This window comes from Anoplophora glabripennis, unplaced genomic scaffold (genome assembly GCF_000390285.2).
Source record: "Anoplophora glabripennis isolate ALB-LARVAE unplaced genomic scaffold, Agla_2.0 scaffold192, whole genome shotgun sequence".
NCBI lineage: Eukaryota > Metazoa > Arthropoda > Insecta > Coleoptera > Cerambycidae > Anoplophora > Anoplophora glabripennis.
The window spans coordinates 339610-363319 of record NW_019416579.1 but is presented as its reverse complement, the minus strand read 5'-3'; the positions used below and the strand labels follow the sequence as shown (position 1 = coordinate 363319).

At 31.4% G+C, this 23710-nt stretch overlaps 1 protein-coding gene across 2 annotated transcripts in view; it reads right to left on the bottom strand.

Moving 5' to 3' along the window:
* LOC108906494 (b(0,+)-type amino acid transporter 1) overlaps positions 1-23710 on the bottom strand; it is a 142453-nt gene that overhangs the window by 105165 nt on the left and 13578 nt on the right. The window contains exon 1 of one of the 2 annotated variants that reach the window (XM_018709774.1): positions 4719-4793. The exons of the other annotated variant lie outside the window; for it this stretch is intronic. Coding sequence (XP_018565290.1) covers positions 4719-4761 — 43 coding nt within the window. The 5' untranslated portion in view covers positions 4762-4793. Of the gene's footprint in view, positions 1-4718; positions 4794-23710 lie in introns of those variants that run through there. 2 annotated transcript variants of the gene reach the window in all.

Genomic DNA, 23710 nt, shown 5'->3' with positions numbered 1-23710 from the left:
AGAAATTGCAGAAGAATCGTTCCATGAAATTTTGACTGCCAAATTGAACATGCATAGAGTTGTAGCAAAATATGTTTCCCGTTTGATGACCGAACTACATAACGAAAATTGTGCAAATGTTTGTCGGCAACTCCTTGAACAATCCGATGATGATGAAACATTCATTCAAAGGATCATAATGGGAGACAAAAGCTGGGTTCGGTAAATTTTCTAAACAGATCTTGTATATGTAGACAGAGATAAACTAGGTGTTAGCATATCTTTATTTCTTGTAGAAAGGATACGTATGCTGTGGCTGGTAATTTTTAAATAATGAATTATTTTCATCTACAAATATGATTGCTTCGTAAATTTATAAATTTGTTAATGTAAGAATTTTCTTAGAGACAAAAATATTTATGCAGGATATAAGTATTTCTAATGCACCTCTTCTGCGTAGAATATTCATACTGCATGGTAAGAAATACCCCAAAATATGTGATTCCATATTTAATTTCCGATTTTATATAAGTATAATATTCCGTAAAAGCTGCTTCAGCGTTAATATTTTGTGATATTTTTAGAGCATAGCTATATTGAGCCATGTTCTGCTCTAAGGAATCGATATGAAGTTTCCAATCCAGGCGAGAGTCAATCCTTATTCCAAGAAAATAATAAATTATTTACTGACGTTGGGATGTTGGTGCATTTGCGAGTGGTAATTCATCATTATTTATCTCTGAAAATGTTATCGATTGAGTCTTATCTTTGTTTAATTTAATAATTTTAAGTTTAATGATGCGACATAATATTTCTATATTATCATTTATAATATTTTATATACTATTAGGTTTAGGTGACTCAAAAATTATTGTACCATCACCGGCATAATATATAGATATTGTATAGCAGTGGTCTTAAAATTGAACCTTGAGGCACACCTTTTTTTATTAGCAGTTTTTCTGATTTTCTACGCTCCTTATGCCATATTACGTCTTATTAAAATTTAGTTATTTTTGGAAGATAATATAGTAACGACACTCACTTCATATAAAAATGTTAGTAGTAATAAATATTCTTGTATTGTAAATGAATTAGATAGTCTTAAGTCTTGATATATGTTTAGAATCCTATAAAAAAAAATGTAAACGACGCCAATTAACTTTAACACACACTCAATAATTTCCACACCATTAACAGTTTTTGTTGAAATTTTACATAATAGCTACTGTCAGGATATTTGTGAGTAAAATGTTTAAAATCAATGTCTTCAATACTTCTTAATCAGAAACTGCATTTCATGTCCAATTTTTGAAGGAACTTAGAACCTTTAGGAGCTGTTTTAGGAAATCGTACTCATGCTGTTGTAATTTTGTTTGTTTTATTGAGATGTAACAGATCTGAAAGTTTATCCGATAATAACACCTTGTGTAAGCTTTCACCTTTGCCTTTAAGTCATCCTGCCTGATCCCTTTTTTGTCAACCAAATAGAAGAAGAAGAAAGACTAAACGGCATAAACGTAACAAAACATCTGATTATCTGTATGATTTGTTTATTTAACATTATCGTTTATATTTTATTCTCTTAGTAGAAAAAAATATCCAGTAAACTAAATTAATTGCTGTAGCTAACTAACACAGTAACAAATACTGACATAAATGCGGTTGTAACTTATAGTTACGATAAGTGTAGAAAAAAATATATAAATGTCCCATTGGAAATTAGGATATTGAAGAGTACAACGCCATGATTTATTTTGCGTTTTAACTAGGTAGCATTCAATTAACGTTAAAAAAATGACATGCCATTATCCACTCAAAAAGGAACATTTGCTATTCTATGATGTAGATTTAGTGGTCATCAATCCGTTGTATTAAAAATAATTGAGATATTTATTCTAAAAACGTTATTGGATCTACTTTACTAGAAAATTTTTACCCCACTTTGGTGAACCGATCATTAGCGATAAATACTTGTCTATTTGATAGTTGCGATTACCTAAATGCGATGATAAGTGCTACTTGTCTACTTTTACGTCTCAAACTAGTAGCAGCAGAAAACCAGTAAGTGATTAATCACAACGACTGCGTTAATAGGTACATAATTCAAAGGGTTTGCTATTAATCTTAAGCGTACAGCATGTCTAGTAAATAAATCCTCACTCCCTATTTTAATCCTCAATGATTTATATCGATAGAGCTTCAATGCCTTTTGGAATTTCAGCTAAGGAAATTCTGTCTAGTTTATTTTTTTTCTCAGTTCCCCACATCGCTATACAGGGTGAATCATTAACAATGGGAAAATCGAAAGCTACACGTGAAATGGTGACCATTGGCGCAAACATGTCTTATCCGAAAGTTGATAGTTTCGGAAATACAGGGTGTTGAAAGTTCAAATTTTAAATCGTTTTTTTTTGCGATTATTCTGAAAATATGTAGGTTAGGAACTTGAAAAATTGTGAAACTATATTTTTTTAGGCGATGAATAAGATGCGTGTTGCAATTTCAGCATTGCTCATAGAGGGCGCCACTTACGACCAATTTTACCGAAAATTTAGTTAATAACTATTTACCCTGTATGAAATGATTAAACCTGAAAGAGCAATCATTTTTCCATTAATTATGTATTCTTGTTTTATTTCGGTATCTCGATCCGTATTCGAGAAAAATCGATTTAACGAACATTATGTTTTGATAATACGAGAAATTAAAAGCGAAACAAACCAAGTGTTTCTTCGTGTTATTACAACAATTAACAATAAAACAAATGAAATTCGTAATAACGATTTAAAGTCAGTGTTCGAAGAATCCACCGTTGACATTTACACACTTTACACAACGTTTTCTGAAAGATCTTCGAGTTTGAAACAACATATTGGCATTGCGTTTGACTTCGTTGGCAGCGATTTGTAATCTTTGCCACAACTCTACACACGAACCCATAGATTCTTCCAAATAGAAAAATGAAGAGGATTGAAGTCCGGACTTCTGGATGGCCAAGTAAAAATGCTTCCACGGCTTGAAGAAGTTCCACTTTATTTAAGAAGAGACATGTGGTTCATGCACGACGGAGCTCCAACGCATTTTTCTTGGCCAGTGCGTGCATATTTAGATGCAGTTTTTCCAAAACGCTGGATTGGTCATGTAATCATTTTTGCTTGGCCATCCAGAAGTCCGGACTTCAATCCTCTTGATTTCTCTATTTGGTCTCGAATGAAAGATATAGTTTACAAATAATCTATTGGCTCGTGTGAAGAGTTGTGGCAAAGAATACAAATCGCTGCCAACGAAGTCAGACGCAATCCCAATATGTTGTTTCAAACTCGAAGATCTCTCAGAAAACGTTGTGTATAGTGTTTAAATGTCAACGGTGGATTCTTCGAACACTGACTTTAAATCGTTATTACAAATTTCATTTGTTTTATTGTTAATTGTTGTAATAACACGAGGAAACACTTGGTTTCTTTCGCTTTTAATTTCTCGTATTATCAGAACATAGTGTTCTTTAAATCGATTATTCTCGAAAACGGATCGAGATACCGAAATGAAAAAAGCAGGTTTTGAATCAAGTTTTATGTTAGATATACAGGGTAAAAAGTTATTAACTAAATTTTCGGTAAAATTGGTCGTAAGTGGCGCCCTCTATGAGCAATGCTGAAATTACAACACGCATCTTATTCGTCGCCTAAAAAAAATTAGTTTCACAAATATTCAAGTTCCTAACCTACATATTTTCAGAATAATCGTAAAAAAAGATTTAAAATTTTAACTCAACACCCTGTATTTCCGAAACTATCAACTTTCGGATAAGGCATATTTGCGCCAATGGTCACCATTTCACGTGTAGTATCTTCAGCTTTCGACTTTCCCCATTGTTAATGAATCTCCCTGTATTTACGGAATGAAAATATATTTTTATTTCATTATTTAAACAAGTTTATTATATTTTAAACAGTGTACCTACAGATTTCATTAATGTTTTTTTTAAAGTTCATTGGTCAATGAACTTTTTCTTACATTTGTGTAAAGTAACAAATTCTGGCGGAGAAATATAATAAATTCCGAAAAATATAAAATTTGGGTAACTTGCACTAAAAATTTTATTGTTAAATTTCACAGCGACAAATCATTTTGCCCAAAATATGTTAAACATTTTTGAACCTCATTTAGATTAAAATTACGTCATTTATATCATTATAAAATATGTTAACATTATAGTAATACCATAAGATGTTAAAAAAATTAACGTTGAAAGATTTCACTCATCAAATAAACAAATATCACTTTATTTATTAGAGGGTTACTATTTCTTGCGTGTTCATATCAGTTTCTTATTTTATCCAGGTCGGTGCAAAATCCATACAATGATATTTTACATCAATATGTTTTCGAAAATATATAAATTTTTACCGTGTACTTATTAAATTGAGTACAAAAACCGTATCCTTTCATAAAAGTTTAATCATTGAACTTTGTTCAAAAAAAGGTTATTCTTATACAATAATGAAATGCTCTGCATTTATTTTAGATATCATTTTCGTGATCATCTTTTTCTCTGCATTTCCAACTGTCAAAGTTTGTCGTTTTATTTTCCAATATTAAATGTGTTTTCAGTTCGGTCACCCCTAGTATATTACAATGCCTTTTGCAGTCATAGTAATGTCGACTTACATAATTATTTCTCTCAACGATTTACTTTCATGTACACTAACAAAAACTAAAAACACTCGAATACTTGCCGTTAATCATTTTTGAAGTTTCGTTTACGTTCACTATGTCCATGATTGTACCTTTACTAACTACCTAAGTTATCATGGTCTCGCGTTTACTAAATATTATTTGGGATTTGGAATTTTATCACCTGCTCTCTTAATATTAATCTAAATAGATTTCGCATTTTATCATTTTATTGGCCCCGATAAATAATCAAATGCTTGTATCGGTAGTTTGCTGTATGTGTTATCTAATATTGGAAATTGGATCCGTAAATATTATTTTGATTTAGGTGAAATATGGAAAACAAAACAGGGGTAAGTGGAAGAGAGATGGACACATTCAGAAAATGCACAGGAGAAAACATTCTGCTAACTTTTGTTTAGTTAGAATTTCAAACATTTTTATAGTGATTCTTCATTCACTAGAATGAACATTACACTGCAAAGCACATTACTGATAACGCTATACTGTAGTTATAAGGTAGTACATTATGCGGCTAAAAATCATTTTCATATTACCGGAAAACAAAGATTGTAGAAAAGTTTTTTATTGTTCTAGTTTTTATTTTTAAGATTGTAGGAAAAGGAAACACACTATTTTTCTTTTTGGAAAACGTTTTATTGGCTCGGAAATATTGTTATTCCAGAATCAAAAACAAAACCAAAAGAGTTTAGGATAACAGTAGAGTTTTACAGTATTGTAAAGAAAAATATTCCGTTTTAAGACCATTCAATTCCTTCTAATATTTTTTTGTAAATTTAAAAAAATGCACCAAACAAATAATTAGAATCAACAGACTAGGCGTATGCCCATTACTCCTTAAATATATACCGACCACTGTTTCATTGTACATCCGCGACTATGTTAGTAGATGCAGAAGTAGATATTATAGTCCAGTTATTCTGTACATTTGGAACATAAAGTAAAACGGGAAAGCCAAATTTTTTATATGATGTGGAGGGTGCAAAAAAGCTTAACTTGCGATTTGGGACCAAGATTTCCTATATGCATTTTCCACCATCTTGGAAAAAAGGGGTGAATTTTTGTTTTTGATATAACTCGGTTCCCCGTGGAGATACAGAATTGTTGTTTTGTTGTTTTTTGTTCCTCTTTCGACGATCTACAAATATGTTCTATAAACTTTTCCCCTATTATTGTTGGTTGTTGAGATATCGAATAAAATAGATAAAAATTCAAAGATTCGATTTGGTTTTTCGGGTTTTTCTCTTTTTGCTTAATACTTATCGAAAAAATGTATATTATCAAAGCAGAAGCATCGAAGTACGATTCGGTTGATATCGTCGGCGAAGACATCGATCTCTTGATTTTGCTCATTGGACTAGTGAAGGACAAAATAAACGTATACTTTCGAAAATCGGGAAGAGGAAATACACCAGGAACATTTTACTCTCCAACTAGTATGAAACATAATAACAACATATTCCGCACGTATCATCAGGTACAAACATGGCTTGGGTTTTATAAGGATCCGGAGGAATGGGGTTGGCGACGGCGGACTATGGTGTAGAGCCGATTATTAACACTGCTGAACCTGCGCCACCCGAGCTTTTGAAGCTATTGTCTTACAATTGCAAGGAAAAATGCGGAACTGATTGTGGGTGCAGAAGAGCTGGCATTGCATGTTCAATCATTTGCCGGATATGCAATGGACAAACGTGCAAAGACGTTGCCAAAGTCGATGTCCTGATCTGTGAAAACGAATTAGATTCCGAAGATGATTCAACAGTGGCTGAAAATATGGTCGAAGAATCTCCACGTATCGAAAAGTATCCTCAACAGAGGGACTGTGAACCAGGGTCGTCGAAGAGAAGGAAGACGTAGATATTTCTTCAACACGAAAACATTCTTGTATAATTTATTCCATACGTGAGAAACATAATCTCATTGTGTTAGTTCTTTATTTCGAATCCATTACAACGTACCTATAAAATCAACAGAGCTATAAAATAAAAACTTCGCACGGACATGCCGACTTCGTGACACGATAGAACCCGCGATTATTATTAGCCTAGAGAAACAACAAAAGTATTAAATTGTTCGCATGAATATCCTGTACAAGTTTGATAATATACATTATTTCGATATGTATTAAGTGAAAAGAGAAAACCCCGAAAAACCAGATCGAATCTTTGAATTTTTATCTATTTTGTTACGTATCTCAACAAGTAACAATGATAGGTAAAAAGTTTATAGGACTTAAATTGTAGATCGTCGGAAGAGAAACAAAAAATAACACAACAATTCTGTATCTCGATAGGCAACCGAGTTATAGCAAAAACAATAATTCACCCCTTTTTCCAAGATGGCGGAAAATGCACATAGGAAATCTTGGACTCAAATCTCAAGTTAAGCTTTTCTAAGCACCTCCCACAACATATAAAAAATTTGCCTTTCCAGGTTCACTTTCTTTTCTTCGCCTTATTTTTGGACAGAATGACTAGACTATTTATAACACTCAAAAAGGTATGGCGGGTGGATGTCTTCTGAAGATGCAGAATGATAAATTCATTATAAAATCATGCATGGTACATGGCAAAAAATACATTATCCTCAGTTATGGGACTAGGGACTAGGCTATGAAAAAATTTTCATCTTTGTGCAGAAATGATCAACCACAAATTTAGAGCTAAAGATTTTTCCAAGTGCTTGTTTAAGTAGATATTGCGACATTTAATCAAATATTTGTACACATTTGAGCAGTTTAGCCAATACTGTATGTATAACCTGGAAAATGATTCGACTCGTATTAATATGCTAGCAATGTGATTATCCATTTTTATCCCCTGTTGAGGACTGATGGTTCTAAAGAACAAAAGACAAGAAACTGACAGACTTTGTGTTGAAGATAAATAGTTCTAAAGAACAAGAAACAAGACGGTACCAGAGTGTATCGTCATTTTCATCTGGAAAAACGAAAGAGAATGTTAATTAAACAACACATGAGACAAAGATGAAAAGCTTGATGAATATGAAAACTAATGTGTGGACTGCTTAGAAGACTGTAGAACGACCAAGATAATGCGACCGTTGATTGCAATAAAGGTGCACAACTTTTGTATATTTATACAACCTTGGTATGTGGAAACCATAAAACTAATCGAAAATTTTATAGGGAATTGAAATAGTCCAAACTATAATGAAATAGTGTTGAACTTGGTAGAAAACTTCTAGGCTGTTTAATGAATCTCAAATTATATTTTCTACATTCCCACGTGGATTATTTCCTAGAAAATTTGGGTGATTACAGTGAGGAGCTGGGAGAAAGATTTCACGAAGATATTAAGGAAATAGAGCGTGATACTAGAATTTGTCATGTCAAAACAATTAACACACGGAGTCCTAGTTAAAGCTTTCCTTCTTTAATCTTATTTGTTGCTCAAATTTTAATACACACAAATGCTTGAGAGTTTTCAGTTTAGAACATGAGAATACTTGATCGGGTCAAATGGATCACGGATTGGGATTCAGCGACCCTAAAAACGTATAGATATATTGGTTTACTTTGTTGGCAATTGATTCTCTACATTTGGTCTTGAACTATCCTTAACCCAGAGCTAAACGGGTCAAACGGACACCGGAATCGGATTTAGCGACCCCAAAAAAGATAGCATTGTCTTGTCTTTCGGATATCCCACTATTATTATTGTGGGGCTGTGTTGTCAAATTCTTATATCAAGAAATATTAATTCAGAATCTATCTTACTATGTGAATATTTTAATATAGAAGAATTTATGTCACGAACTTAATTCAATTGAATTAAAGTTTTATAGCTAAAAATCAGAGTACTTATATTAAATTTAACGATTCTTCTGATAAGCACTGATTGCGTGGGAGATTAAAAAATATAGTAATAAATAGGCGGGCAGACGTAAACCTATTATCTGTCTAGTCTGAACAAATATTAAATGTTACATTTTAACAACCTTTAATATAACGCTGAAATGTCACAGAAGAATTTTGCTGAATTTATATTACATTTATCGACGATAAAATGTCCACAAACACCCTGCAAAGCAGTTCTAAAAATACCAATGTTGTGCAACTTGAAGCAACGTTGGAACTCGAATATTAACTTTGTCAGAATGTATTTGTTCTTGTTTAAATAAATTGCAAATTCTTGTTGAAACTAGTATGGTTCCAGACACAACATTGTAATATCAGACGTTGGTTTAAAAAACGTTTTATATCTTTTATAAAACAAGGTTTTAGGTATAAATGTTTTTAGACCTTTTGCATATAAAAATTTAGATTTAAATTAATATTTACCTTCTTAAATTAAACCAATATACTTTTCTTTAACACACAAAAAAAATAATAATGTACAACTTTAAGTGGGGGTTACTTTTTTTAGAAGTAATGATACGTGTTCTTCTAGATAGGTAAGCATCTAGAATTATTTTTCTTTAATGAAATAAATAGTCGGGTTGTAATTCGTTTTTTAAACGGCTTTTTAATTCTTGCGTACAACAAATTTGCGCATTAGTACACTATCAGGCGTTGTATAACTTTGTATAACTTAGCGCCGTGTTACTTTAAAGACGCCATATTTTTTAAGTATCACTGTGGTCTGGGCGACAAACATTAAAAAAGCTTTCTATACTTTCCAAAAAATAAATAAGTCGGTGTGAACGTAGCGCCGAACATTAAAAATTTTTAAAAAATTTAAAATTTTCACATTTCACATGACTTATTAAGTATTAACCAATATTGTAGATACGTTACAAATGTATCAGTGTCAATTACTTCTGACACTGACGCAGTTTAGCTGAACTACTGTCACTAGATATAGTCGATAGGATAGTTAAAACAAGTTTCACAAAAATACTCTTTTTTCTTATTCAGGAGTGAATCGGGGCTAGACATATTAAATTAATCCAAAACAAATAAAATATCAACAAAATTAGACTGTGAACAGTTTAAATTTTAGCAGAATTCGATCATGTTTCGAACGCTTCCGAAGAGCAACGGAGGTTAGCCACCGCTGTTCAGTTGATACGCCTTTGTAAAACGGCTACTGCCGGTTGACTTCACACTTGGTATGATAGAGGGTATGGTAAATGGGTTAAAACCTGCCACTTTAATTCGGCGAAACAGCAATGGCCGAATATGTCATCACTATTTCATTCTGTTATATTTTAGTTTTCGACTTTATCGATTTATGAGAGGGTATTCGTAAAACGTCTTTGTGTGGTGCAAACAACTTTCATAATAGCCACATATGGTCCATGGGAAATCCCCATGAAATCCGACAATCGAATTTTCAATCTAAAATTTCAATTAACTTATGGACGAGCGTTATAAACGTTATCCTAATTGAACTTTTTATTCTACCATAGAAATTACTTGCGTTGTCCATTATTTACATTACAAAATTATTTACCTGTTCATTTGGAGAATATACCACTTAATATTCTACAAATCTACAAGGTATATCGCTTTTGCATGATGGTACTCCACTTACACTGTAAAAAAATCGGTATGAGTAAAAGCAATAAAGGTTCGGAAGGAATCTATTGAGTGAAATTATTGAGTACATTTTCACTCAGTATTAGGCATTTTGGTCATTTAACTCATTTGTGATTATATTTAAACTAAATCTGAGTACTTTCACTCAAATATAGGTATTCCTTAAATAAATTCTTCACATAAGCTCGTATTAGGTGCACTTGTACATAAAACAGTGCAAATGTCCTCATTACTGAGTGAGTTTAAATGTATATTAATTTCGAAAAATTTGAATTGCGCCGTGAAGATGGCACCACTTACATATTGCTTCTATAATCTCGACCACAGTTGATAGGGGCGCGTTAGATGCTACAGAAAAGCGTGATGGCGAGGACAACAGGCCTTAGGCGGGTCTCAGCCAGAACAGGAGGAGGCCCCACGATTTATGAGTGATTTATTTTTGCACTCAGTGTTTAGTTAATTAAAAACCAAGTCTGAGTAAAAAATGACTCAATAATACTTAAATTTAAATCATATTAGAGAAAAAGTTAACTCTAAATTGATTTTATATACTCAGAATAGAGTCAAAAGTCGCCTTTTTTTAAAAAACGTTTTCCGGTAGTTGGATCGAATGCAATGGACCTGTTTTATGGTACGCTCGATCGACAGAACTAAATCCACGCGCTTTTCACTTGTGAGAACATATGAAATCTTCGGTGTACAAATAGAATTTTAAACGACTGAAAATTTTGAACTAGCATCAGGAACAATTCAGTACTGGAAAAAACAAATATTTTAAAAGTTCTCAGCGGTGAAGGTTTATTCATATGTATTACTTTATTACTTGTTTTGTTGATACTTAATAATTAAAACTGCACATTCATAAACACCCTGTATGCACAGTCTAAGTACAGTAGCAGAGCCATTCATATAGGGTATAAGAAATTGTTTAATAAAAGATTCAGAAGATGTTATATAAAAAGAGAGGTGAGTATAAATGGAAACAATTTAATAAATGTGTAAAATACGAGTTGGATAAATGCCAGTGCCTCACAGCCGTATTAAAAAAAATAATCTACTTAGTTGTGCCATTTATTAACATAATAAAGACAAAGTGTTACTGATGTTCAAAGATTATTAGTTTCCCGACTTTTTATGGACTTGAACATAACAGTTATTTTTGCATGAATGAAAAAAGTGTATGATATTGTACCCGTATAGAATGTTCTAAAGTATAAATAAATGTGACTCTTTAGATCTAAAGTAAAAAGTTGCAATGAGCTTATGTATGAAACGGTACGTGTTTCAGAATAGGGGTTGTTAGGGTGTTTGATTAATATCACACCTACGCAAATAGTTGCAGAAAATATTTGAGATAGACGAATTAGAGTTGGGATAGAAACTTAACTTAGTAAAGGTAAGAATTCACTGAATTTATCTGGGCTGCTATCAGGGTATTTGGAATCTGAAGCAAATATAAGCTTGTCATCCTGAGTGAAATCTGGGTGTATTATTAGACAAAAAGCTTCACAGGAAAAATCAAACGCAACTTATATTAAAAAGAATACAAAATTTGTCACCAGGAGATATATGAATATTTTTTTTACAAATCGTTGGTAAGACGTGTTATAGATTGTGTACCATGTATATGCGTCAGTGCCAGATTTTCACTTAAAAAAATTGTATCCTTAAAAATAAATGCGTTCCCTATTGTCTGGGATTGTTAAATAATAATCGGACATTATCGGTAGAAGCCGAGACATGCGAATCTCCGCTCTGTCTAAAAAGACGATACCTACTTCAGAGACAAAAATTGTTTCCAGGAAAATCAAGATTTTCAAAACTTCCTGATTAGCACCCATATTCACAATATGGGATAGAAGAAATCCAAATTTTCACAGATTGCGAAATATTAAACAAATTATGTTCAAAAATAGTCGATAAAACTAACAACGCTCATGGCAAAACCCTAATATTATACAACAACATTCTAAAAAGCCCTAAAAACTTGGAGATTATCTGAATAAAAGCCACTGTGGCATACAACTAAATGAAACCGTAGAAAAGCTCGCAAAGACAGTCATTTACGAGTATATACCTACATAGATCTAATTATCGCACTTCTGTCAAATCTATTGAATACCTTCTGCTCGATAAGAAAAGCATTGGCATAAGAAATTTGAGGATGACACAAAAGCAGGTTCAGTTAAAATAACAAATGGTAGCGATATTTAGTGCCTAATTGCAGTGACTATAACAATTCTTGTTATAGTCATTGCTAATTGTCATCTCGTCAATATATTATCCCGCATCAGAATAACTCATTGTCAAATGTTGAGCATTGTATTATTGACAGAAAGAAATTAATAAACAATAAAATGAACAATAAGCTCTGCCAATTGTCTATTCTAAAGCCAACCAACCACTCACCCAGAGATACTTGCGTAAATGCGATATTTTTCAAAATAAGTTATCATCCTGTATCTCAAAAAAATAAACAATTTGAACATAAGCTCATAGGATTTTTTTTCCTTTAATGATTTTAAAAAATACCCTTTATTATAGGTACGCACTTAACGATCATCCTGTATAAGCGAGTATTAAATTTAATTGGAATATTATAACATTATGTAAAGTTTAATAAAAACCAAGAAGTTCCATACCATGCCCACCGCATTAATCTTTGAAAATTATGGATTTTTTGTGACATAAATAAATATTATTTCAACTTAAATAACCCCTCAAATAAAAAAATCCATTTCTGGTTTTAAATTCCTTCTAATACTTCTTTTTAAATTATAATTAGTATGGACAGAACACAACGCAACGTAAACTCCAGTAATATATTCCGCGAAGAAAAAGTGTTATTATGTAACGAAATAAAACTGAAAAGGAAACATTTATTAAAAACAGATTAGTAGGAAGGTTGAATAAAGGACATTGCAACGCATCAGTTGGTTTCAGTTTATTCTTCTTCCCTCTTACACAAAATTATTTTCTGAAGACGGATACATGGTGGTGAAAAATAAAATGAACGATATAATTCCAGTTTACCAAAATTTTTATAATTTTATGTTGATATAAAAAATTTAATTTGCTCATATATTTTTTCTGTTTCTAGTAGAAATTTAAAATAAACGACGATTATTATAGAAGGAATAGGAGATGAAATTGGTACTCTTAATTTCTGCACTATTCTCAGTCATCAGTGGGTGTTTGACAGAAAAAAATATTTTAAAGAAATTTAAAACTTTTATGAATTGTAACGTCTCTTATATGTATTGGACAATAGACAGTTAAATCGAAACAGTCACAAAATTTAGACATTTTTAAATTCTTTTGGTCAAAATTTTGTCAGAGACTACGATAGCTGGATATAAAATAGATTATTATAAAGAGTGAGTCATTGTCTATAAAGTTTAACCAAAGCTTACTCAGAACAAAACAAAGCAAATAATCTGATATACCCCAGTGCCAAAATACTTCCTTAAAAGGTTAGGGACCTTAAACAATTTTTTCTACATTGTTTTAATAACAATTTCGTCTCTTTTGAAGATATTTCAATGAAACTTATCGCAAGGAAGTTTTTGGAATAGACAAACGTGACAAGCTTATTTCTTAAATAAAATATTGAGACCTTAAACACTGTTTTGCTTTTAGCTCGATCTTTTTTATTGGTAGCGATTTTTTGAAAATGTAGATGTTTTCTGAAGTGTACTTTATTTAATGTTAACAAGGTAAAATTTTTGGGTATTGCTAAAATACATATAGTTACTGAAAAAAGGGGAATTTTAATGTTGTATTGCGTTGTCAGTTATGGATAGTACAGTATTTGGAGGTATTTTAGTTAATTAAACTTCACTTTAACTCTCAACTCAAAGTTTAGTTACAAATCTAGCTAAAAAGTAAAGTTTAATTGGTCTAGAATATCTAACATTTATTCAGCTCAAAAACTATACTTTATCCGTATGCAGCACGTATACTTTATCTCACTGCAGTAAATAAAGTGACGCTTCAAAAAACTATACCAACAAAGAAATTCAGCAAATAACATAAAATGTTTCAGGTATTCTTAGCGACCTCTATGTTTTAGATAAAATATAGTTTCATATTCATTCCATTCTTGCTATCCCAAAAATTCCTAAATTTCTGTAAATTTTTAAGAAACTGTATCGGTTCAATTTCTTTGATTTGATCTGAGAAAACTTTAGTAGAAGTTTATACCTCTAATTGTGACTTACTCTATATTTATATTTGTTAGTTACATTTTAATTCAGATATTGGTATATCCTTTTCGTGCATTTTAATAAAATATTTCTGGATATTCTTAATAATTAAAAAAAAATCGTGGCTGGTATTTTTTTTATATTTGCTAATATTCTCAAGTGATTTTAATGAAATACCAATAACATTTTTAATTGATCAAATCAGTTACAGTAGATAGAGACAGATAATATTATAAAAAAATTAAATTATACAGTAGATAGACAGATAATATTATAAAAAAATTAAATTATAAATTATTAATGCGATTGTATTATTGCTATATGATTTATGCATTGATTACCTAATATTAACTGTTTAGCAATTTTCATTTCTTAACTAACGATATTGTATGAAACAACTCCTCTGCGGACTAATACCCCGTGTGGCACTGTATTATACTCGCAATATCTAAGATCATTTGTAAGTAAAAGCACAAATACAAGCACGTAGTTAAAAACTTTGTTTTGCCTACTAGTCCAGTCGGCAGAGGCCGAAAAGTTACTGTTGGTGACATTTCCTTGAGAACTCGGAAATAACTACACAGGAATATTTTAAATGATGAGTACAATAACAGGCTAATTTGCTGACAAACTATTTTATCAGGAAAAAAAGTTATTAACAATTTAATCGTGAAAAAAATTTTTTTTAGTAGTTTTCCTTAAATAACTCAGCGGGATGACTTTGTACGAAAAAATGCTTAGGACATGATTTTGTTCGTAATAAAAATAGCTACAAAATGGCGGTGGTAGGATTACGAAATTTGCAATAACAAAGCCGTGAGATTGAAAAATGGTATAAATATAAAACGTCAATTTTTTTAAGTTGCTGTAAAAATGTCAATGATAAACAAAAAGTGATAAAACTTTCGAAAACTATAGTTCAATATACAGGGTCGGAAAGTCCCCATGGTTCATCGGCCGTTACGTGAGAGCGATAAAGTAAGTCATAGAAATCCGTGCGATAGAGAAAGATGGCTATAATAAAGGCGTCTAATAGTCACCGCCCATTTCGCCTTTCCACAAATAAGAAGTGGATCTTTATCGCTCTCACGTAACGGCCGATAAACCATGGGGTCTTTCCGACCATGTATATACAATAATGACACTAAAGCCGAAAATCAGGAGAGCAAAACTTTTTGTTCTATAAGGTTTTGTACATCCGTCGGCATCTGAAACTCGAAACTTTGCCAAATGTGTTTGAAGTTTTGCTGACACTTGAAATTTGGTGTACACATAGTGTAAATATGCAGAAACCAAAAGTAATTGGCAAAATTCAATTATCTTAATTTTTGCAGCTTTGGTAAACTTTTATACGTCACCCTAGTTTTATACGTCACCGTTTTTTTTAATTTTCGGAAAAATATATATGTAGGTATATTTATAAAGTATTCCATCACGGTAGATTAACCAGCACAACTACCTACAATTAAGAATCGTGTGGGGTAAATCTTTAACTTTTCATTTTCGAGCGCGAGCTCCGCTCTTCGGCGCTTGTATACTATTAGGAATATGCAACAGTAAATTTAAACAATTGTTTACTTAAAGTTAAAGGTTTACCCCACACGTACGTTTTTGTTTTATGTTGATATGTTGTATAATGTACGAGTATGGCTAACAGGCACAAAATGTTAAGTAGCTTAGGATCTAAACGATGAAAATATATATTTTTTTAAATTGTAGGTAATTGTGCTGGCTAATCTACCGTAATGGAATATTTTATAAATATACATAAATATACGTCCAAAAATTAAAAAAACGGTGACGTATAAAACTATGGTGATGTATAAAACCTTACCAAAACTGCAAAAATGAAGATACTTGAATTTTGCAAATTGCTTTTGGTTTCTGCATATTTACACTATGTGTGTCAGCAAAGCTTCGAACAAATTCGGCAGTTTCGAGTTTCAGATGCCGATGAATGTATAACGCCTTATAGAACAAAAAGTTTTGCTCTCCTGATTTTCGGCTTTATCGTCATTATTGTATATATATTGAGCTATAGTTTTCGAAAGTTTTATCACTTTTTGTTTATCATTGACAGTTTTACAGCAACTTTAAAAAATTGACGTTTTATACCGTTTTTTCAATCTCACGGCTTTGTTATTGCAAATTTCGTAATCGGACCACCGCCATTCTGTAGCTATTTTTATTACGAACAAAATCATGTCCTAAGCATTTTTTCGTACAAAGTCATCCCGCTGAGTTATTTAAAGAAAACTACTAAAAAATTTTTTTCACGATTAAATTGTTAATAACTTTTTTCCTGATAAAATACGTTGGCAGCAAATTAGCCTGTTATTGTACCCATCATTTAAAGTAGGCCTGTGTAGTTATTACCGGGTTATCAAGGTTTGACACAGGCCGAACCTCTACCAACTGGACTATACTGCGAACAGGCCATGTTGGCTGTTAAAGCAGTTAAAATATAGAAAATTTTGTTTGTTACACCCCATGAATTTCCATTTCACTGGAATATATGAAAAGAAACAATTTTTATCATATATTTACTATTTCAAAATATTCTGAGAAATACTTGCAAAAAAAGATAGCAGTATGCCACGGAAAGTGTATAATTATTAAACTAAAACGTGATACTAATTATGTTAGCAGTTAATAGCAGAGCAATTATTACAGTTTTTANCCCTTTTCAAGATATTTCAATAAAACTTAGCGCAAGGAAGTTTTTGGAATAGACAAACGTGACAAGCTTATTTCTTAAATAAAATATTGAGATCGTTAAGAATACCTTTAATAGTGTTTTGCTTTTAGCTCGATCTTTTTTATTGGTAGCGATTTTTTTTAAATGTAGATGTTTTCTGAAGTGTACTTTATTTAATATAAACAAGGTAAAATTTTTGCGTATTGATATATAGTTCCTGAAAAAAAAAGGAATTTTAATTTTGTATTGCGTTGACAGTTATGGATAGTCCAGTATTTGGAGGTATTTTAGTTATTTAAACTTCACTTTTTTTTTTTAACTCCCAACTCAAAGTTTAGTTACAAATTTAGCTAAAAAGTAAAATTTAATTGGTCTAGCATATCCAACATTCAGTTATCCGTAAATGCAATAAAAATTAAAATTTATTTAGCTCAAAAGCTGTACTTTATCCGTGTGCAGCCCGTATACTTTATCTCTCTACTCAACAAAGAAATTCAGCAAAGAACAGAAAAATGTTTAAGGTATTCTTAAGGACCTCTATGTTTTAGGTCAAATATAGTTTTATATTCATTCATATTCTCGCTATCCCAAAAACTCCTATACTGTAAATTTTTAAGAAACTGTATTGGTGCAATTTCTTTGCTTTTACCTGAGAAAACTTTTAGTAGAATTTTATACCTCTAATTGCGACACTATCCTTTTCGTGTATTTTAATAAAATATTTCTTGATATTCTTAATAATCCAAAAAAAATGTATTTTCTTTATATTTGCTGATAGAGATTCTCAAGTGATTTTAATGAAATACCAATAACATTTTTAATTGATCGATTGTATTGTTGCTGTATGATTTATGCATTGATTACCTGATTAACTGTTTAGCAATTCTCATTTCTTAACTAGCGATATTGCAGGAAACAACTCCTCTGCGGACTAATGTCCCGTGTGGCATTGTATTATACTCACAATCGCTAAGATCATTTTGTAAGTAAAAACACTACACAAATACAAGCACGTAGTTAAAAACTGTTTTGCCTACTGCGAACAGGCCTTGTTGGCTAACAATAAGCATTTAAAATATAAAAAATTTCGTGTATGACACGTACACCACATGATTTTCCATTTCACTGGAAATATATGAAAAGTAACGATTTTTATCATATATTTACTATTTTAAAATATTCTGAGAAATACTTGCAAAAAAGATAGCAGTATGCCACGGAAAGTATATAATTATTAAACTAAAACGTGATACTAATTATGTAATAGCAGAGCAATTATTACAGTTTTCATCGGAAAATAAATAATATATTACATGCTGCAACGTTTCACTGAATATAATAGAAATATGGAATATCAACAATAACTTACACGCCATTTCATGAAGACAGTTTACCTGATTATTTTATTTAGAACATAAAAGTGTATTTTAAATCAACTATTGTACAATTTTATGCTACTAAATTAAAATAATAAAATAACTTTGACTTTCTGCGTCGTCTTCTCGATTCTAATTCGAAATTATACAGGGTGTTTAATTCTAAAACTTTTCTTTACTCTTGTCAGTTTTTAAAAACTTTGTCGTTCTTAACAAAAACACGAATAACTAATAATACGTATTGTAGCTGCTTTATTTAAAATCATTGAAAATTCAAAAGTTGGCTACGAATTTAAACGTCAAACTTGATGATCAGGAAAAAGAAGAATTTAATAGAAAAACAATTCTTATTGTTCAACACTTCTGTAGTTTCCTTCACAGAAACCTAGCTAACACCTGTTCGCTAAATGAAAACTTCTCGGCCATTTTCAAAACACTCGGCAAACAATTATTCAAATTAAATGACTTTTTTCTTGATCGTCAAGTTTCATAGCCAACTTTTGAATGTTCGATTATTTTAAATAGCACAGCTACAATACCTATTATTCGTGTTTTTGTTGAAGACAACAGTTTTTTTAAAACTAACAAGAATAAGAAAATATTTAGCATTAAATTCCCCATAAAATAAAGTAACTATTTTTTATGTCTGACACATTTTAATAGTGCATCATCCCTTATCAACCGTTTAAAATGCTTCACTTGAACTTCACTTACTGTCGATTAATGCTCTTGGTACACTCACACCGTGTAGCAAATTTGGTTTTGCTAACAATAAGTTCAAATATAACTGAGATATTGATTTTTTTCAAAATTTGAAACCCCACTTTCAAGCCCTATAACTCCTCAGGCGTGCAGCTTAGTACAAAGGTAAGTTACGTTAAATCACCATATTTTGGGTTCCCCGACATGCACCTGCGCTATGTCGGTTCTTATGCGAAACGCCCTGTATAAGCGGGTTCCACACAAATATTATTCTGGTGATTTTAAATATTTGCTTTGCAAAATATTTTACTCCAAGAACACTAATTTCATTATTATAACATAACATTAAAATATAGGATAAAAACTATAATTCTGAAGATTAATTAAAATATACTTTGGTACATTTGGTACAACTGCTATGAAAATAATTTTCGAATATTTGAAGTTAAGGAAAATGCTTAATTACACAGTCACATTGAAATAATAGTTCCATTGTTTTTAATTAACGGTATTGTGGAAAACAACTACTCTGCGATCTAATGCCCCAATCAACATTGAACTAATATAATTATTTACCCAGAATTAAACTGCGAGCATTAAAAAATATTTCATGTTGCTTTGTTTTTATTATNTTTTTTCAATCTCACGGCTTTGTTATTGCAAATTTCGTAATCGGACCACCGCCATTCTGTAGCTATTTTTATTACGAACAAAATCATGTCCTAAGCATTTTTTCGTACAAAGTCATCCCGCTGAGTTATTTAGAAAAAAGTACTAAAAAATTTTTTTTTCACGATTAAATTGTTAATAACTTTTTTCCTGATAAAATACGTTGGCAGCAAATTAGCCTGTTATTGTACCCATCATTTAAAGTAGGCCTGTGTAGTTATTACCGGGTTATCAAGGTTTGACACAGGCCGAACCTCTACCAACTGGACTATACTGCGAACAGGCCATGTTGGCTGTTAAAGCAGTTAAAATATAGAAAATTTTGTTTGTTACACCCCATGAATTTCCATTTCACTGGAATATATGAAAAGAAACAATTTTTATCATATATTTACTATTTCAAAATATTCTGAGAAATACTTGCAAAAAAAGATAGCAGTATGCCACGGAAAGTGTATAATTATTAAACTAAAACGTGATACTAATTATGTTAGCAGTTAATAGCAGAGCAATTATTACAGTTTTTATCGGAAAATAAATAATATATTACATGCTGCAACGTTCCACTGAATATAATAGAAATATGGAATATCAACAATAACTTACACGCCATTTCACCATACGTATTGTAGTTGTGTTATTTAAAATAATCGAAAACTCAAAAGTTGGCTACGAATTTAAACGTCAAACTTGACGATCAGGAAAAAGAAGAATTTAATAGAAAACAATTCTTATTCTTCAACACTTCTTCTGTAGTTTTCTTCACAGAAATCTAGCTAACACCTGTTCGCTAAATGAAAACTTCCCGGCCATTTTCAAAACACTCAGGAAACAATTATTCAAATTAAATTACTTTTTTCTTGATCGTCAAGTTTCATAACCAACTTTTGAATTTTCGATTATTTTAAAGAACACAGCTACAATACCTACTATTAGTTATTCGTGTTTCTGTTGAACACAACAGTTTTTTCAAACTAACAAGAATAAAAAAATATTTATAATTAAATTCCCCAAAAAATAATTATTTTTTATGTCCGACCCATTTTAATAGTGCATCATCCCTTTTCAACCGTTTCAAATGCTTCAATTGAACTTTACTTACTGTCGATTAATGCTCTTGATACACTCACACCGTGTAGCAAATTTGGTTTTTCTAACAATAAGTTCAAATATAACTGAGATATTGATTTTTTTCAAAATTTGAAACCCCACTTTCAAGCCCTATAACTCCTCAGGCGTGCAGTTTAGTATAAAGGTAAGTTGCATTAAATCACCACATTTTGGGTTCCCTACATGCACCTGCGCTATGTCGGTTCTTATGCGAAACGCCCTGTATAAGCGTGTCCCACACAAATATTATTCTGGTGGTTTTAAATATTTGCTTTGCAAAATATTTTACTCCAAGAACACTAATTTCATTATTATAACATAACATTAAAATACAGGATAAAAACTATAATTCTGAAGATTAATTAAAATATACTTTGGTACATTTGGTACAACTGCTATGAAAATAATTTTCGAATATTTGAAGTTAAGGAAAATGCTTAATTACACAGTCACATTGAAATAATAGTTCCATTGTTTTTAATTAACGGTATTGTGGAAAACAACTACTCTGCGATCTAATGCCCCAATCAACATTGAACTAAGATAATTATTTACCCAGAATTAAACTGCGAGCATTAAAAAATATTTCATGTTGCTTTGTTTTTATTATATGTACAAGGTGTCCGTGAATTTCACCAACAACGTTTGACTGCATATTCACAACGATAAATAAATACGATCTACGAAAAATAGTTAAATAAAAAATTTCTGGTTTTTGAGTTACAAGCCTTCAAAGTTGTCAAAAATAAAACTAATTTAATTAATAACTTCATAAAATTTGGCACATTTATTTGGACTATTATGGCATATTATTTCCTAAAACTTTAGTGAAATCTATGTACTGGGTGATATTTTTCTTCGGTTACTTCTCCCTTTTAGCGGTCAAAACTTTTACAATGGTAGTATTTTTTTAAAACGGGCAGCAACATTAAAAAGGTCGTTTTATTTTAAAAAAATATTGTCTCTTGAGAAAATCGCCTACAGAAAGCCATTCTTGCGAAAAATGGTATTATTTGCAGGTCTGTGCGTTTCGGGTTTGCGTAAAGGCGGAAATACACATACCAGTAAAATAGGTAAGTAACTTGCATGCTAATGGCATATGACGGCGGATGGCACACTGCTGATACATTTGCAAGTAAAATGGAATGCCTCGTTAGTATCATGGCTTATTGGCATGTCAGTAGGTAGCAAGTAGACACGTTCCGACATGCCGCTTGAACTCCCCCGAAACCCCCCGCCTCGCATTGCATGCCAAAAGATCAAATGATGTGCAATTTACTTGCGCGCCTTCTACAGGTATGCCTTTTAATAAATACACATACCAGGAGCTATCTCCTGCAAGCTACTTGAATGCTATTGTGCAAGCAAGAGGCATGTGTATTTCCGCCTTAACAGTGTCACGAATTTAAAACTTTGCGACCAGTAGGCGATGAAAACAAGATGATTGCTGTGGCTATCAGGTAATGTCATTGTTGTCGTGTTTCTTTAGGATTCTCATCACTCCACACAAGCAAATTGAGAAAATTTACTATTCCGTTCTTTGTAAAACAAGATTCGTCGGTACAAAACAATTTTTGAAGCAAACTGTTATCTTCTGCGAAACCAGCGACAAAATTGTAAACGTGGGTTGACATCTAAATTTTAAAGTTCTTGAGCAGGAGTTAAATGAAATGGCCGAAGAAGTTGCTTTTTTAAAGTTTTGTGAACATTAGTTTTACATACATTTAATTGTCTTGATACACTACGAACACTTCATAATCTGCATGTGTTTGAGTGATGAGAATCCTAAAGAAAGACGACAATAATGGCATTATTTGATAGTCACAGCAATCAACATCTTGTTTTCATCGCTTACTGATCTGAAAGTTTTAAATCCGTGACACTGCTACGCAAACCGAAACGCACAGACCTGCAAATAAGCCATTTTTCTCAAGAATGGCTTTCTGTAGGCGATTTTCTCAAGAGACAATATTTTTTTAAAATAAAAGTAAATTTTTAAAGTTGCTGCCCGTTTTAAAAGAATACGACCACTATAAACGTTTTGACCGCTAAAAGGGACTTTTAACGCGATCGGTAAAAGGGTTATGAAGTTATTAATTAAATTAGTTTTATTTTTGACAACTTTGAAGGCCTGTAACTCAAAAACCAAAACATTTTTATGTAACTTTTTTTTCGTAGATCGTATTTATTTATAGTCGTGAATATGCAGTCAAACGTTGTCGGTAAAATTTGCGGAGACCTTGTATAATGATGAATATTACAGGAAATATAGGTACAAACTGATACTAATAGTATTAATGTAATCAGGCTATAGGATGCCAATATGAAAACATATGTTATTGCTATTTCCTGTTATAAAAAAAGTAGAAGTGGCAATTTTATAGTTTCAACTTCGTCGGAAAATAAGTTTGTAAAGTTACTAGGATAAAGGTTTGAAATTGAATGTAAATACCGGCAATATTTATATTATATTAGTACATATTGCGTGTACTTGTGTGTTTTCATTGCAGCAATTTAAATAAATCATCGAATGAATGTTTGTTAGACCGAGTCTATAGTTTTCCGCCATTAAGTAGAAGTGATCTCATTCTAGTGTTAAATAATTATATACTGATTTTTTTTAACATTTTACATCATAATCGCATTGAATTTTTTAAAATGACAGTGGTATCACAACAATACATTTCCTTATGATGTTAACAGAAAATTTTTTATAAAAAACCAATCCAAATATGAGATAGGATACAAAAAATAAATTAAGAATAAA